This window comes from Pleurodeles waltl, chromosome 4_2 (genome assembly GCF_031143425.1).
Source record: "Pleurodeles waltl isolate 20211129_DDA chromosome 4_2, aPleWal1.hap1.20221129, whole genome shotgun sequence".
Classification (NCBI taxonomy): Eukaryota; Metazoa; Chordata; class Amphibia; order Caudata; family Salamandridae; genus Pleurodeles; species Pleurodeles waltl.
Genome location: NC_090443.1, coordinates 786,087,681 through 786,105,890, shown reverse-complemented (window position 1 = coordinate 786,105,890; position 18,210 = coordinate 786,087,681). Strand labels below are relative to the sequence as shown.

General features: G+C 41.7%; 1 protein-coding gene across 1 annotated transcript in view; it reads right to left on the bottom strand.

Annotated features, from left to right (window-relative positions):
- Positions 1–18,210, bottom strand: part of NEGR1 (neuronal growth regulator 1) — a 2,074,771-nt gene that overhangs the window by 1,441,579 nt on the left and 614,982 nt on the right. Inside the window, exon 2 of the mRNA XM_069232442.1 lies at positions 6,334–6,566. Within this exon, the coding sequence (XP_069088543.1) occupies positions 6,334–6,566 (233 nt within the window). The remainder of the gene's footprint in view (positions 1–6,333; positions 6,567–18,210) is intronic.

The following is an 18,210-nucleotide window of genomic DNA, read 5'->3' as shown; positions in this document are numbered from 1 at the left end:
GAGACTTGCATATTCTTGACCAGGGGTGTTATCCAGTTTGAGCACAATTGGTAAGCCATCAGCCTAGAATTTGAAGCAGAGGTCACATCCTTGCACAAGCATCAACATTATAATTGTTAATCAGATTTTTTTTTTAAGTATTGACCACTGCATGAACATGCCTCAACATGGAGGAAGTGTGAAAACTGGTGAATCATACTTGTGCAATACAGAAGACATGAATCTCCCATTCCGCTTGCTAGTCTTTCCACCCATCACTATTGGCAATCATTAAAGCACCACCTTATGAAAGGTTGCAGAGTTCTAACAACAGGATTGACATGGCCAGATTGCTTTTCATCCTGGTTTTTAGGAAGTTCACTGTTATATCCACAATGTTTTCTCTACCTCTGTTAGAAATGGGGTCTTTGGTTGGCAGTCAGGTTACCACCTGTCCAAGCAAGGACACTCACTCTAGTCAGGGTAAGTCACACACAATTCAAATTATTGTGTGCCCGCCCTCTGGTAGCTTGGCATTGAGCAGTCAGGCTTAACTTAGAAGGCAATGTGTAAAGTATGTGTGCCATAAATCATGCAGTAACACAGTAGAACACCACACAAATACACCATACAGTGTTTAGAAAAATATATAATATTTATCTGACAAGATGCAGGTCAAAACGATTAAGATGCAATAAGTTAATGTTAAAATATTACTGTAAAAATGATATAAAGTGTCTTTAGTCTCTTTAAAGCAACAAATGTCTCTTTCAAGCACAAAGTACCTGGTTTGCGTTCAAAATGTCTGCAAGGAACTGCAGAGGAGTAGATGCGTGGAAGACAGGGAGGTGTGAGTCGATTTCTCGGGAGGCTTTACGTCGATTTCTGGCATGCACACTTGGATCCTCTTCGGGTTGGGGGGTTTACGTATGCCCCAGGGACGATGCGTTGAAATCCAGCGCTTGCAGGATGAAGTCACAGGGGCTGCGTCGATTCGGTGGACATTGCGTGGACATTTCTTCCTCACTGCAGGCGCTGTGTTGATTCCTCTCAGGAAGTCGGGCTGCATCATTCCAGCTCGGCTTTGCGTCGATCCAGTGGGCTGTGCGTTGAATTTCAGGTTGCTACACTCGCGCTGCATCGATCTTCTCCTTGCGAAATCAGGCTGCGTCATTCCGGTTTGGCTTGCGCTGAATTTTTCACCACGATGCAGGCTGTGCATTTTTATCTGCAGGCTATGTGTCGATTTCTGCCACACAGGGATTTCTTCTTGCAGGAATGAAGCCTTTTTGGTCCTGAGACTTCAGGGAACAGGAGACAAGCCCTATCCAAGCCCTTGGAGAGCACTTCTCAGCACAGACCGAGAGCAGCGAGGCAGCAGGGCAACAGCAAGGCAGCAGTCTTTGTTAGAAAAACAGTCACGTGAGTCATTTGGGCAGCCAGGCAGTTCTTCTTGGCAGGTTGCAGGTTCTGATTCAGGTTCTTCTCCAGGAAGTCTCCGAGCTGGTAGGGGCAGAGGCCCTGTTTAAATACCCAAATGTGCCTTTGAAGTGGGGGAGACTTCAAAGAGTGGCTTAGAAGTGCACAAGGTCCCCTTACAGTTCAATCCTGTCTGCGAGGGTCCCAGTAGGGGGTGTGGCAGTCTTTTGTGTGAGGGCAGGCTACTGTCCTTTGACATATAAGTGTCAGGCCCTCCATGCTCCCATCCCAGGAAGACCAATTCAAAATGCAGATGTAGGCAAGTGTGGCGGAGCATCCTGTGTTTGGGGTTTGTCAAAGTGAATGCACAAGGGAGCTGTCATCTGAACCTAGCCAGACGTGGATTGTAAGGCACAGAAGGATTTAAGTGCAGAGAAATGCTCACTTTCTAAAAGTGGCATTTCTAAAATAGTAATATTAAATCCAACTTCACCAGTCAGCAGGATTTTGTATTACCATTCTGGCCATACTAAATACGACTTTGATACTCCTTTCAGATCAGCAGCTACCACTCAAACAGTATATGAGGGTAGCCCTAATGTTAGCATATGAAAGGACCAGGCCTCACAGCAGTGCAAAATGAATTTAGGAGTTTTACACTACAAGGACATATAAACTACACAGGTACATGTCCCGCATTTTGTCTACACAGCACCCTGCTCTATGGATCACCTAGGGCCTACCTTAGGGGTGACTTATATGTAGAAAAAGGGGAGTTTTAGGCTTGGCAAGTACTTTTAAATGCCAAGTCGAATTGGCAGTGAAACTGCACACACAGGCCTTGCAATGGCAGGCCTGAAACATGGTTAAGGGGCTACTTAAGTGGGTTGCACAATCAGTACTGCAGGCCCACTAGTAGCATTTAATCTACAGGCCCTGGGCACATTTAGTGCACTTTACTAGGGACTTATATAAGTAAATAAATAATCCAATTAGGTATGATCCAATGTCATCATGTTTAAAGGGAGAGACCATATGCACTTTAGCACTGGTGAGGAGTGGTAACGTGCCCATAGTCCTAAAACCAGCACAAACAGTGTCCAAAAAGTGGAGGGAGGCAGGCAAAAAGTTAGGGGTGACCACCCTAAGGCTGTCAGGTCTAACAACCTCCATTTGAAACTGTAATGAGAGATTCAGACATAGCTGCCCAATCCAGGTAATCCAACAGATGCTGAGATACTCCCTCACTAAATTGTTTAGAGCCATTGATAGATTTGCTGATTTCCCTGTAGGAAAAACACAACACACTTTTGATGCCAGTATTTGTCCTTGGTAATTGCTGTTTTCAGGAGTTTCTTACAAAGTTTCTTAGGATGTTCCTTATCCTACCATTCCCATGGCATTTTGCCACCTACAACTGCAGCACTGTTTCATTAGGTGCTGCAGTAAAGGCAGTTAAATGTCTTTCTGGAACACTGTTGGCATACCCCATTGATAGTACTGTTGAAGGTCAAGCGTTATATAGGCTCTCTAGGTCTACTAAAAGGTATGAGGTCATAATAGCTTTTGTAGTGAGGTGTACCTTGAGCATTGATGTCTATTAAGTTACAATGTGGAATGGGGATTCATGCCAACATTTACTAAGAATGAATAGAATGCATCCTGGTTAAAAAGCAGATAGTGAGTATCATTCTTATAAAGTGCTACACACCAGACAGAATCCAGATTATGAAACAAAATGTTCAAGAAGAAGGACTGGAATTCCTAAAACACAAGTGTACTTTAGTCTTCTCAGAAGGATATAGATTCCTCAATCTTCTGGAAATATTTCAGGTAGCAAGGTATCCTTCTACTAATTCTTGTGACTGTTAGTAGAGCATTATTTTGTGATCTAAATGCTAGAACTCAAACATTTCTCTTTAATTTCCTTTTTAGGAAGCCAGGTGGAATTGTTCAATGCGTGCTACGCAGTACTTGTAAGAACATTTACGCTGCAGCAGGCAGGGATTACAACTAACTAAACATGGGAGCCATATGGGACCTAACTGGATTCCATGTAAGTTGCAGACAATGTAGCAGACCATTAAACATCTCCATAAAGGTTCTAGAGTAGTCCAGATTGGCACCAACAACAGCCTGTGCAATAATAGCTAAACACCATTATGAAGGAAAAGAGCATGTCCACCAGAACAGCTTTCTGTATTTGCAGCCAGAATTGCAAATCAGCTAGTTTGAATTTTCATAGTCAGTGAAGCATCAGTATAAACTCTAAGAAGATTAGAATGTGCACTAGGGAGCTAATGTATGTACTGGGTTACACCCAGTTGGTTATCAGGTCTATCCATAGACTCTTCATATTTGAAGTATCTCAAATATTACCCGTAGCTATAGGAGGTCTGAAAGTACATAGCAGCCCAACTATGATTATTTAGGTATTGCTAGCATAGAGTAAAAGTGCAGACTCAGCTGTCCCACTATCTAATTAAATGGCTACGCGTACATATCAAACAGTGCTGGCAACGATGAGACACAGGGGGTCACATACTTCACTTTCCGCCAGCATGACTGAAATCCATCCATGATAAGACAGGTATCTTGATTAATCAGGAGGGTCACACACTGCCTCTTTCAATTGCACCAGTGATTCCAACCGATTCAGTATCTCTATGTGGTTTAGTGTCCTCAAATTGCCAACAAATCAAATTAGATAGTAATCCCTGTTTATTCCTTTCCAGAACCTCCTGCAGATTGAGAAAAGGGACCGATCACTGTCCTTTCTCAACCTAAAAGCAGATTGTAAGATGATCACAATGCTATTCACTTAAAATAATGTTGACATCGAAATGCCAGCAAAAAAAACAAAAAAAGAAATCCAATAATGGGAGCCCCATTACGAACATATAACACTGAAGCATCGCATACTGATGCATTTCCAACGTTGACCAAAGTTAGAACAAGGACTAGAGTCACCTTCTCAACAACAGCAGTCACCTATATGTCATTTGAACAAGGACGGGAGCTGGTTACCCATTACCAGATGCAACAAAATTCCTGATAAATGCTTTAACATATAAACAACCTATTAGCAGTCCCCTTAGCTCACAAAGCATTTCACCTTGAATCACAAGAAAGTTGAGGGAGTGGGGTCTATAATAGCAATACTAGTGATAGCAATGGCCTGTATTATTGAAAATGTCGGCAAACGCTTTGCATGTAGCCTGATAGAGATTGACATCAGTGTACCACACATCATCTAGGGACACATATGAATATCACACTAGAAATATTATTTGTATTGTTGATTACGTCGTACCAACGGACAGTACTGAGGGATTTAAGTCAGAGGTTGGAAACAGGCTTTTGCTAGAGCGTGTTATGATTTTTTGAAGGATTTTCGCCCTGGTCTAATGTAGTGTGGACTTCAGTTCTCCACTTCCTTCATATAAGTGGTAAGAACATAGAAAATTGTATTTTAAAATATTACTCTTTTTTGTTCGCTTTTCTTATTCATCCTTCTCTGTTTATGAACATTAATATTCTTTCCCGCGCTCCGTGTAACCACTGTGATGAGCAGGAGTCACATGCAGGCTTAAGATGTGCGCTCGTAGGATAACTGTGCATTTAGGAGGTTCCAAAGAAGGGAACCTCATATATTAACAAATATTCGGGCTTTTCAGTTTTACTGGCCATGAGTGGGCAGCCTATCCAGTCCGTGTTTTTTCTTTGCATTCTCGGATTTCCTGTTATTCCCACCATGACGTAATGTACACAAATTGCAGAATGCTAATCAAAACAAGGACTGGATGAGCTACTCACACTGGACAAGGGAAGCATAAGGGCTCTGAATATTGCTTTGGAAAATGTATGCGGGCAGGCCTTTCTGTGGTGGTCTATCGTGGTAGCATTCGGAGAAAATTAGAGGCATATTACTGACTATATTATTGAGTGATATCAATCCTCAGGTGTTGAGTGGTGGTGTTTCTTGCAAAAATGATGATTACTGCCATTAATGTTAATTTGAAGTAAGGAATTACAGCCACGTTAACTAGAAAGTTTGTTAAAGGGTTAACAAGCAATTAAACATTGTACGGGAACAGCAGTCTTTAACTGTGCACTGCTCCGTGACACTCCACTAGCTCCTAAAAGTATCACTTTTTATCATGCCACATCTATCATGCTTCTATGCCTTTCTTGAGGAGCTTGTCCGAGGTAACAATGACAAATTTACCATCACCCGAATAGTACGAATTGGAAACTTCCTTTTTATGGTATTTGACTAGTAGAATTTGTTTAACTGGTGCGTTTTGTTCGATACAACAGGAAAATTACATGTTAAGAATAATAAAACATATATTTCAGTCTTTATTTTTCATTTAATGTAACCACATGAATACATACAAAAGCCATGCTTCATTGAAACAAGCAATGCAAGTAATACAAATCACCAGACATCCCGAAATATTCCAGTACATCTTTTCAGGCAATTTTGATGCATCATAATAGTTCGATACTATCCATAACTTAGACTCGGACTCCAATGAGAAAACGTACATTGATCTTTGTGTTTCTTGTGCACTATTGAAAAACATCATGTGCGCCAATGTATCTTCATCAGAATCAAGTGCTCGTAAGTTTACATGGTCTTTAAAATGAACTGAACTTAATAAATAAAAAATATATTTCTTCATTGAACTCTTGAACTCATCCTCAAGTTCATCTGGCAGAAAACTCAAACTGACCAATTAGACGAATAGTTACGTACGACTTTTGTAATTGCGAAAACACAATACAAGACTGACGTACACACACTACTACACCATGTAGTAAACTCCGTTTACCACGTTCAATGCACTTCCAAATTGTACATGGGATAGGAGCCAAAGAGCAATTATATTGACATCGCCCATGAAAACGTTCTGCATATGGAATGCTTACCTTGTACTATTAAGTGGATCTGTAATGATCTGGGGCTCTGCTGAGTTTGCACCGTGCAGGTGTATAGTCCATCATCTGAGACATCCACTCTTTGTATCTGCAGACTGTATTCCCTTTGATTTGCTGTTTCAATGGAAACTCTTGGGTCCACTGTCCACTTATCACCACTCGCAAAAATAATATTTGACCTGTTGAGCCAGGCACCTTTTGAAGGCCCATCTTCTAAGTAACACCTGCAAATCAGAAACATTTCTAGTGAAGTCACATTTACAAAGCAAAAACAAAATAAAGACATTTTCGCGTGTTTCCAATGTTTATGTATTTTGAATTAAGATAGAAGAATATGTTAAAATATTGGATCAGAAAGAGCCAAACATTACATTTTTCACACACGAATTTTGAAAGTAGCATTACGAGTTTAAATAATCAAATATAAAATATAACTTAATACAATCTTTTGATGACACCTTTACTTGAGTTTAAATCCAGCCGCTTGCAAGTGATTAACATCTACGGAGGTGACCTACAAATACTGCTACTGATTGATTGCTTCTTAGTGAGTCTGTACATTCATATAGCAAAGAAGCACACCTTGAGACTCCATGTAATCGTAAAATAGGGAAGGTGATAGAATTGAGCTGTGAAAAATACATATGATGTTAGAGGTGTTTTAACATCTTAAGAATAGCTTGCAGGAAGGAAAGAAATCAAATAAACTATGTTCTTCTATTGAAGTCCCCAAATACCTTAAGCAGAACCATGTGATCATCTGTAACACAAAACAACTGAAAAGTTCAAAACCACCAGGAAAGTAGTCTAGCCCATGCTCAGTGGGACATCATCCTTGACCAGGAAAGTCCTTGTCTCACTCTTATGCTGGTGGATGTATGATGACATCTGGAGGGAGACACATTATTCAGGAGTCCCTCTCAAAGAATGGTAGTGTTGTAATCATCTCAAAAGAGATGAGTCTTCAATATGTATCAAATCCTACTTTTGTTATGGTATTGAATATTATTACTTAAATTATGCACTTTTTAAAATATGATATGCATTCAATGTTCATGCTTCAATGCATTTATGACAAGGTTGCAAGACTTAGTTTCTCTCAATAACTTTTTTGTGCATTTATGTCAGATACATTCATCTTTTAAAACACAAAAAACAATGTCTTCAGTGGAACCCCATTCAGTGACTACTAGGCTTTCAGAGGACTTCATTGGATACACGCTGTAACCTTGCCCCACTGGAGGATTTCAAATTCCATTTCAGATGCCAGCAGACTGATTTAAAGTTTGGCAGATGGCGTTTTACTCCATCAGGGTGACAGAGTAAAAGTACTCCATCGCACTGAGGGAGTCCTTGATTGTCCAATGGTGAGATGTCCACTAGCCCAGCAGACATATTTATTACTGGCAGAAAGTGCCATCAGGAGGTTCCTGTAAATGCAATGTAAGTTTAGTTGACAGCCTGTCAACATGATGAAACTGTACAGCGATCTTACAAATTATTTTTTTTCATTTCCAAAACCGAAATTTAAAGTGATATTTTGTTTTGGAAAATAAAAATAAAACAATGCGTTCCTTGCCACAAGAGTTTTCTCCGATGATGAGGGAGGCATTTTGCAGTTTATACTGCCTCTTATCACCAGGTTTTATCTGGCAGTGATAGACAGGGACAACTGCCCATGTGCTCGCCCACTCTAGATCAGCTGGGCGGACACATGATCAAACCTCCAACGTCTCTTGAGAGGTTGGGAGGCTTATGTCAATGGTGTAGACAGAATGATCTCCATCATCAACATAATTAAGGTCCACCTAATCTTAAATTAAGAGGCAGACCTTCAGTTTGGCAGAGTGGTACGTCATCACTGCTATGACAGTGTACCCTCTCAGCCAGCTGCTAATGAAGCCTCTAAGTTAGAAGGTAAAAGTTTCGACTAGAATGAAACCTCTTAGTGTATCAGATCAGATCTTCATGACAATTGGCCTGAAATCACACATAGGTCCTGGCCAAACACAAAGAGTGGCTCTTTACTTTTTCATGATGCTTTTTCTCCAAAATCTTTAAAAAATCATATCTCCAGTTCCCTTTACTGGATTTTTGTTGTTCGGGTGTTATTTTTCGTGCATTACACTTTACTTGATTTTAACAAATTGGAGTGGGATTTATATTGTGTTGTATTGCTGAGTTTTTAATTTTTTTGTGCTCTAAATGCTTTACATGTTTTCCTTAAGTTAAGCATGTCTCCTCCGTTTAATAGCTACCAGAGGTTAAGCGTTGGTTTAATTTACTGAAACCTTTGTCTGGACCTAACAGGTTAGTGACTTTATTACTTGTGGTGAACTGCCATCCACCCAAATTAATAATTCACTTTCTTACAGTCATTCTTTTAGCTTGTGCTTTTATATGTAGTAATACTTGGAACTGATTTACGCCGTCATTTATTTATTGTGTTCTAACATATGGACGTGCTAAAGGAAACTCTTTTGATCAATCAGCACCCAACTTTCCAAACTCAAACTTAGGCAGACATTATATTTTTTTAAACTATTGTGGGTATGTGTAGATAGAGTCAACATGTATATCAATCAAAACTTCTTTTTCATTTGTTATGTGCAGTCAGAAATAAACTAGCCTGCCCAGGAACAAAGCCGACTGTATTCATGTCCATATCATCAACTTACTCCCCTCCTTAGAGTATTACAAAGTAATAAAGTCCATACATTTCGTTTGGAAGAATAGTGGCACTCAGTGGCATTAGCATGTACTACTGTTAATTCACTCTTGTAGAAAAGTGAGCAGCCAGAACACAGTTGGGGGATCTAGACACAACTTGTGCTACTTCATTTGTAACAGGTATTGTAGACCTCAATATTTTCACCTCATTCACAGATACTAAGTGTGCCTTCTTCTAAGATTTCTACAGCTTTTCACCGCCTGCCCCTGTATGCTACATGTGATGTGATCTGCACAAATTACACTGCACACAAGTCCAATGGTCATCCCTCTCCTTTCTGCTCCCTGTGTAGCATCAGCAGTACCCAAACAGTGATAATGGCAAATACAGGAACACACATGGGGTTTATAATTATGTACCCTCCAGATCCATTCTGTATCTTCATACCATTGTGTATATGAGTTACACCATTGGTTCTTCTACCCCCACAGTGCGTGCCCACCTGCACCACATGACTCGAAACACACATGGAGAGCAGAAGCAGGTTTTTGTGCCTCTATTCCTATTGCCTCCACCCTTCCTCCTTAACCAATCATCACTGCACCAGCCTCTCTCTCTATCCATGACAACAATGAACTAGTAGAGGGAGTCTATCTTTTAGTACTGGGCCAGCATCAGCACAATAGTGAAGTGCCTACTCTGTACTGCAATGGCATTGGACTTTTGGAATAGATATATGAGAGAGTCCTGTGACTACGGGCCCGATTACAATCATGGCAGATGGAATACTCAGTTACAAACATGACAGATATCCCATCCTCCATATTGTGAGTTACATAGCATATAATAGAATTGTAATTTGCTGGACGGATTATCAGTCATTGTTCTGATGGAGTGTTGGAAAATGGATTATTGGTAAGGGCAGGTAAGTACCTACACTTAGCACCAGGCCACTAACCTCCACCTAGGTCCAGTTAGATCTCAATAAATTAAATCAAGCTCAACCCTTGGTAGCTTGGCAATGAGCAACAAGGCCTAGCTTAGGAGATAAATGTGTGAAGCAGTTAAAAATCACAAAACAGTAAATAAGTAAAACACAATAAAAATGCAACACCAACTAATGACAATAGATTATGGGGGTGATTCTGACCGTGGCGGACGGCGGTCGGCGCCCGCCACGCGGTTCCCGCCGAAAGACCGCTCCGCGGTCAAAAGACCGCGGCGGTCATTCTGGCTTTCCCACTGGGCTGGCGGGCGACCGCCGAAAGTCCGCCCGCCAGCCCAGCGGGAAACACCCTTCCCATGAGGACGCCGGCTCAGAATTGAGCCGGCGGTGTGGGAAGGTGCGACGGGTGCAGTTGCACCCGTCGCGAATTTCAGTGTCTGCTAGGCAGACACTGAAATTCTTTTTGGGGCCCTCTTACGGGGGCCCCTGCAGTGCCCATGCCATTGGCATGGGCACTGCAGGGGCCCCCAGGGGCCCCGCGGCACCCCCTACCGCCATCCTGTTCCCGGTGGGAGAACCGCCAGGAACTGGATGGCGGTAGGGGGTGTCAGAATCCCCATGGCGGCGGAGCGCGCTCCGCCGCCATGGAGGATTCTCAAGGGCAGCGGAAAGTCGGCGGGACACCGCCGACTTTCCGTTTCTGGCCGCGGCTGAACCGCCGCGGTCAGAATGCCCAGCGGTGCACCGCCAGCCTGTTGGCGGTGCTACCGCCGACCTCCGCCATGGCGGTAATTACCGCCAGGGTCAGAATGACCCCCTATATTTTTATCTCTAAAATGACACCAAAAACTATTAAAATTGGATAAGGGAAACAGGAGATATGAATTTTTGAAGAATTAATGCTTTTTTGCTCTTAGAAACGAATAGCACCAATCTGGTCATTTGGTCGCACCTCGACCAGGGCAAAGTCAAAGTTTGAGGCTGACCGCGATGGAGCCCTGCTTGGCTACAGCTCGCAGGAGGCCTCGGTCAAAAATTTACCTTGGGACTTTGGGTCATATTTCTGGAGATTTCCTTCAGTGAGACCAGGTCGCTAGTCCAGTCCGTCCTCTTGGTACTCTCCCTTGGATACACATCGCGGGATCCCTCGGTGGAGATTTTTACCTTCAGACTTAGTCGTTTTTTCAAGATGAAAATCCTTCGGCTGGGGCAAACCTGAATCTTGATCCAATATCCCTGGATCCCTCTTTGGATACAGTGCCTGGGTGGTCCCGGTCAACTTTCTGCATTCAGACTCAGTCAATTTTTCTGAGATTTTCTTCCCCGGGGTGCACCTGCAACTCCGGATCACGGTTGAGGCAAGCCAGCTGGAGTTGCCATGGTGGGCCGGTCCCTCTATGGAACTTTTTTTCCAAAAGTTCTCCAAACTTCTCTAAACTTCTGGATCTTCTTCCAAATGTACTTCTAAGGTTCTTTTGAGGTCCACGGCTCACCCCAAGGTTCCAGAAGGTCTGAGATGCTCCTTCAGGGTGCAGACTTCAGTTCCCAGAATGCACCTGGTGCAAACTCCAAATTGGCCATTGGACAGTGGAAAGCTGGTCAGTTTCTTTAGGAGTTGGTGCAGGGGACTCTGGTTAGCAATTTTTCACCTGTAGCAAACAGGGAGTCCCTCCTTGAACCAGTTGAAGCCAGGCTAAATCCTACTTGTGGTGAATCCCAAGTGTGCAGCTGGTGCAGTCCTTCAGAGTGCAGTGTCCAGGTGCAGTTTAGGGGTCAAGCAGGGCAGTCCTTCTTCTCCTGTAGTTCTTCCTTGGAGAGAACTGGTAGGGATCGCAGGTGTGGGTTCATGTATGCCAGTTTTGTCCTTGCTCGTGGGTAAAAAACAGGGGGAGGTCCTGGTTCTCCAATCAGGGTGCAGGGTCCTTCCCCCTGGGATGACCACTTCCATGGAAGTGTGGCTAAAATCAATCTTAGGGAGCAACATTCCTCAAAAATCCATCATGGCTGAAACTGATTTTTGGAGGTCACATCTGGCTGAGCCCACCCACTGGTGTGGGTAAAAATCTTAAACACACCCTTCTCCTGCCCTCTCCTAATCTAATCAGGGGGGAACCTAATTGACTGGGTTTGCAGGAGGTGAGAGAGGTGGTGGGTTGCACCAAATGTCCTTCCCTATCTTTGAGGACCAGTTTGGCAGCCCTCCCCCTTCCTGCTTCTCCATCTGCTGAGGAAAGATCTCCTCCCCCAGGCACAACTCTTTGTGTTTAGTCCAGACTACTGCACACCTCATCAAGGCAGCCTGGTCAGGCTGCCAGAGGCTGCCAATCAGAGCAAAGCCCTACAGGGCTGAAGTTGGCAACTTTTTAAGTAAAGTTTAAAACTCTTGACCTGAACAAGTTATATTAAATCCAACATTTGTAAGTTGTGTGATTTATTATAACAATTAATTTGATACCAAACTTGAGATATCTGTCACTTAAGGGGACTTTATAAATTAGAATAAATTCTCCCCATTCTAGCCTCTGGAGGCCATTCACTACAATGAGGGAAAACAAATTTGAATGTTTTACCTCACCAGGGCTTATACAACTATTTTTATAAGGTCCCTGCTTATAGTTACATGACACCCAATCTGAGGGGCACATAGTGCACCCCTTAGGGGTGACTTATATGTAAAAATAAGGTAGTTTAAGACTTTGGAAGTAGTTTTAATTCCAAAGTCGAATTTAAATATAACTTTAATTTAAAAGCAGCCAGCAAGGCAGGTCTATTTTTAAAATGCCCATTGGTACATCAGAAGTGCACCTATCGGTGCACTAGGTATGCTGGGGTCCCTAAACCGACATGCCCTACCATATACTAGGGACTTATAGGTAGGTTGACATAGCCAATTATCATTAGCCTAATTTGCATACTGATTTTACACAGAGAACAGGCCCTGGGACTGGTTAGCAGTACCCAGGGCACCATCAGAGTCAGGAAAACACCAGCAAAAAGTGAAAAATGGGTACAAAAAGTCATGGGGCCTCTGCAATCAGCCCTGTTTTCTTACATGGAGGATCCCGGTTCACTAAGATCGTAATCATGTCTGTAAACTCTCTTACCCTAGGACAATACCAGATGTTTATCACTTACAAAAATCTCACCCATTTGGGGCTATTAGTAGAAATCGTCCACCCAATGGACAATTATGTTAGTATATGTTATTTAGTTTGTGATGTATATGTCAGACAATATTATTCAGAAACATGGCTCCCTCTTGTACTGTGAAAGTGTGACTAATTTTTATTGATGGTTCATCTAAATGAAACAGGAGAGTCCTATATTCTCAGTCTCATCATCTGAGTGGTCAAAACCCTGATATTTATTGTTAGAGGATAATATTTTTTTAAGGTAAATTCTAGACAATAAACTAGATTACAAGATAGCAAAAACAAGTAAAATTAATTGGAATGGATGAAATCATCTAATGGTTCCGGTTTACCTGATGCCGCAAAATATTGTTTGTAAATAATTACTGCATAAAAATACTAATTGGGATATTCATATATAGGATAAATGATCACTTGCCGTACATTATAAGCATGTTGCAAGCCACTGCGTTTCATGATCATCTAGAGGAATAAGGCTAAATGCAGTTTTTTAAGGTCAAGCAACACCAAAGTTACTTGCAATATCCTTTTAACATATGGCAAAGTATTTTTTTGCTTTATAGTACATGACAACACCATTACCCTATCATAAACTCTGTAAATCCTGCTTGTCTTGCTCCTTCATATGAAGCAGATAACATAGTGTCAGACATAAAGAATGATTGCTGAATGCCTGTTACAAAATGAAATACACCAAAAAGCATTCAGTGAATATTTTCAAACGTTTTTTAGCATCAGCATGGTGTAGGGCAGGTAAAAAATGCAGTAGGATAAAATATGTAGTCACATGCAGAGGACGCCTGTTTTTCCAGTAGAGACTGAAAGAAGGCAAGAAATAAATGAACATGTTGCCACAAGTATCTCTTTCTGCTGATCACAGATCATAAGGAAAAGTCAGTTCTAATTTTCGGTGCTTAATCTCCAGCCCTAATTATGTTCTATGCCTTTTACCTTGTCTGCTTGATCTGGCACAATACACCTATTACAGTTAAGCACCTTCATCATTTCATTATTAGAAGTGACTAGAGATGTCACAATTCAACTCTATTAAGGAAATTAACGGTGGGTTTTTATAGAGGTATTGCAGGCTCCCACATATTATAAAACCACATATGAGAAATGGGTACAGAACAACCTAGAATTATTTTTAAAGTAACCAGCTTTGTTTGCTAGATTAGATAAGCTTGCACTGTCAGTGGAATAAACTATAGCATTTTGATGTTCCACAGGTTAAGCCATAATGACATTTTATGAAGTATGGCAGTACGCATAAATTGGTGACTTCCTTCTATGTTCCTATTGAAAGTCCTCCCCGTTTCACCCTCTGTGTCACGCTTCCCTGCACAGCTGTTCACCTGTTCACTTGTATTATGCGCTTTGGTTAAATTACTACTTAAGTTTATATATATATATATATATATATATATATATAGGACTGAGTTTCCATAGAAAAAGTGTTTTTTGACTTGCCTTTCTTTGGCACAGTTTGACAAATCTTCACAAAAATTTCCCCAAAAAACGTGCCCTGGTGATTCTTGTTATGCATGAGAAGTTTGGGAAGATCGATCAAGCAGGAGCCCGAGAAAAAGGGGGGGGGGGGGGAGGGGTAAAAAAAGTGCATTTCCCATTTTAATTCCTTTAGGATCTTGGCACACAACTACAGCTTGAACCACTGGACAGAATTACACCCAATATGTCAGAAAGCTAGCTTTCGGTATGCAGATTAAGCTTTCATTATTTGGTGTAAATCCGTTCAGTAGGTTTTGAGATATGAAAGGAAATCCAAATTTGTTCATCTGGGCTTGGGAATACTCGCAAATGTTCGCCAATGTGGGTGCGAAAAGAAGCTCTGTAATTGGCTGACAGTAACCTGACTAGAAAGTTGTGGCTGCCATTTTATTTAATGGGACACAGTCCCCAGGGGTGAAATTCCTAATTGAAAGTGGCATAAGGGGCCAGGGTAGAGATACTCTGACCCCAGGGGTGTCACATATGTGTGTTTTAGAAGTAAATTATGGGTTTTAAATAATTTTGCACCACTATGCGTGATATTCATGAAAATTTGTGAATTATTCGCAAAATAATCACAAATATGAAAACATTTGGAGGCATAACCACAGACTCATTCATACACTAATTCATTCACTTATACATGCACAGAAAGACTCATGCACCCACTTACGCGCCCACTCAGACACTTTTGCATGCACTCAGACCCTCATGCATCCACTCACAGACCCACTGAGACACTGATGCATTCACTCACAGACCCAGTGAGACACTGATACACCCATACACAAACCCACTGAGACACTCATATACCCACTCATAGACCACTCAGATCTTCCCACTCCCACTCACAGACCCACTGAAACCCTCACACATCCACCCAAAGACCCACTGAGAAACTCATACACCCACTCACAGACCACTCAGAGCCTCATGCATCCACTCACAGACCCACTCAGACACTGATGCACCCACTCACTGACCCACTCAGATCCTCACACGCCCACTCACAGACCTACTCCGACTTTCACAACCCAGTTACAGAGAGATTCACTCAGACACTCACGCTCCCACTTACAGACCCACTCAGACACTGATGCACCCACTCACCAACCCACTCAGGCAGTGACACATTCACTCACTGACCCACTCATACCCTCTTGAACCAACTCACAGACCCACACAGATGCTGACACAACCACTCACAGACCCACTCAGCCGCTGATAGACCCACTCACAGACCCACTCAGACACTGACCTACACAGTCCCTCATGCACCCACTCACAGACCCATTGAGACCATTGTGCACTCACTCACAAATCCACTCAGACTTTCATGTACCCAGTCTGAGACCCACATCGACACTGATATATCCACTCACAAACCCACTCAGCCCCTCATGCACCCACCCACTCAAAGACCCATTCAGACCCTCACGTACCGACTCAAAAATTCACTGAGACCCTCATGCACCCACTCACCGACCCACTGAGACACTGTTGCACCCACTACGACCCAGACAGAGACTCTCACAGCCACTCTCACCCCAGATACACCCTCTTACATCTATTATCACACCCAGAGAGATAGGCTGTGACCAAATCTCTTCAGCGGTGGTTGGATTAACGTATAGTAATGAAAAATACTGTATGTTAAAAAAACATAGAAATTCACTGAAAAAGCAAAGCTTACAGGAATATATAAAAATTCACGAAAAGATTCAAAGATTACATGGACATTATAGTTAAGTCCTGAATTTACTTTAACAAAACCAGAGAAAATCAGCATTTATAGTTACCTGAGCTAACTATAATTTGGGCCCATGTAAGGCACTGCTTATGACATCACATATTACATCCCACATGACATAGTGACATCACTGATGTCATCACTGATGCCATTTCAGATGACACGAGATAGTAAATGGTTCAAACCATCTAAAGATACATATTAAATGAGGAGACATCAGCTTGGCTACATGTGTGATAGGCCTCCCTACTCAATTACCAAAGGTCATCTGTATGCCTAAGTTCAATACTAACCTAAAATGAATATAGTAAGCTCTGCTTTATCTTGCATTCGTGCTGTGTGCTCTATGATATTTTAAATAGAGGAATTATCATTAAACTACTAACGCTGTTATGGAACGGAAACATACATCTTCTAAAGAGATCGAATTGCTGCCATTTAAAGCCCTCAAGGCAGAGAGCACATGCAACACAGCAACTGTGACCTGGATAATGAGAGTTACTGAACCTCTGAATCACTGCAAAACAATCATTCGAAAAATAGGTTGCTGAGGTGGGCAAGCTCTTACCAAACCTGTACCCAGAGACTGTAACAGCGTTTTAGGGGAAGGCATGGCCAAATGCATGAGAAAGCAGCCTGGGTTATACATTCTCAGTTTTACGTGGTTATGTGCCAAAAACAAAAAATATCCACAACACTGACATCATCATGGGTAAAAACAAGTTCACGGATGACCTTAAAAGACCAGAAGAAGTGGTGGTGAGGAGGGCTGGATAGCCGAGGACCTTCTATCTTCTCAGAACACTCAACCTTAGCCCCCGTATAAGCAATAGTTCCAAATAACTGCCATCGAACATACTAAAAAGCCATCAGTTATTAAGGTCATCTGATAGAAAAGTGAAGCTCAAAACATCATGTGGGCAGAATATCATGTCAGAAATATGTAATACCAAAATATCAAGAATGTATGTGTAAATTCCACCAGTTTGTCACACACACAGAAATATGTCTAAAAACCAAAAAACTGAGTATGAGACCAAGATAAGAGACACAAAAGAATAGAAACTGATTATTCTTAACTCCACATCAGACTCCCTTGAAGATATAAACAATATTTTTGCCCTCGATGTTCTTAACACAATAGTTAGTCCGCACAATACTTTTGCCTCGAAATTTTGTCCAAATGCCATTATAAAATGAAGCAGACACTGCTAATTTCATAAATAATATTCATAGAGTATAAACACAGAAAACCTGGGTAACTGAAAATGTCTTTCTGTCCAGGTTTCAAAAGGTTTATCTTCCACCAACAAAGTTGCATAATCAAGTGGGGAGCGTCAGGAGGTTAATTTGTATATGTAGCTTTCTAGAGAGGAACCAAGGCTGCCATATTTTCATGTATAAATGTAAATTTCTGAATCATAAAAATAGCTGAATGCAAGTGGGACAACGAGAGCCAAACCTTGGCATAATGATACTTGTAACGGTACCATTGCCAACTACATTAAGTATATTTTAACGATCTTTGCAAAGCAATGTCAGCCATTCAGAAACAATATTACATTTCCTCTTCAATTTAAATCAGACTAGTACTTAATGCATGGCTGTTTGATAGCCAGTGGGGTTATATTCTGGTTCCATTCCCAATCAAAGAAGGGACTTTTCAAAGAATCATTGTTGGTTGTTTACATTACATGTTTTAAATCTAGTGAGATCTAAATTGCTGTATTTTTTCCACCAATGCAGCACCGTACACTCATAAATCAGTTGCAAGAAGAGCAATTCTGGACTGCACACTGTGTCCTTGGATCTGCTCTAAATTATCTGTGACTTCCAAATC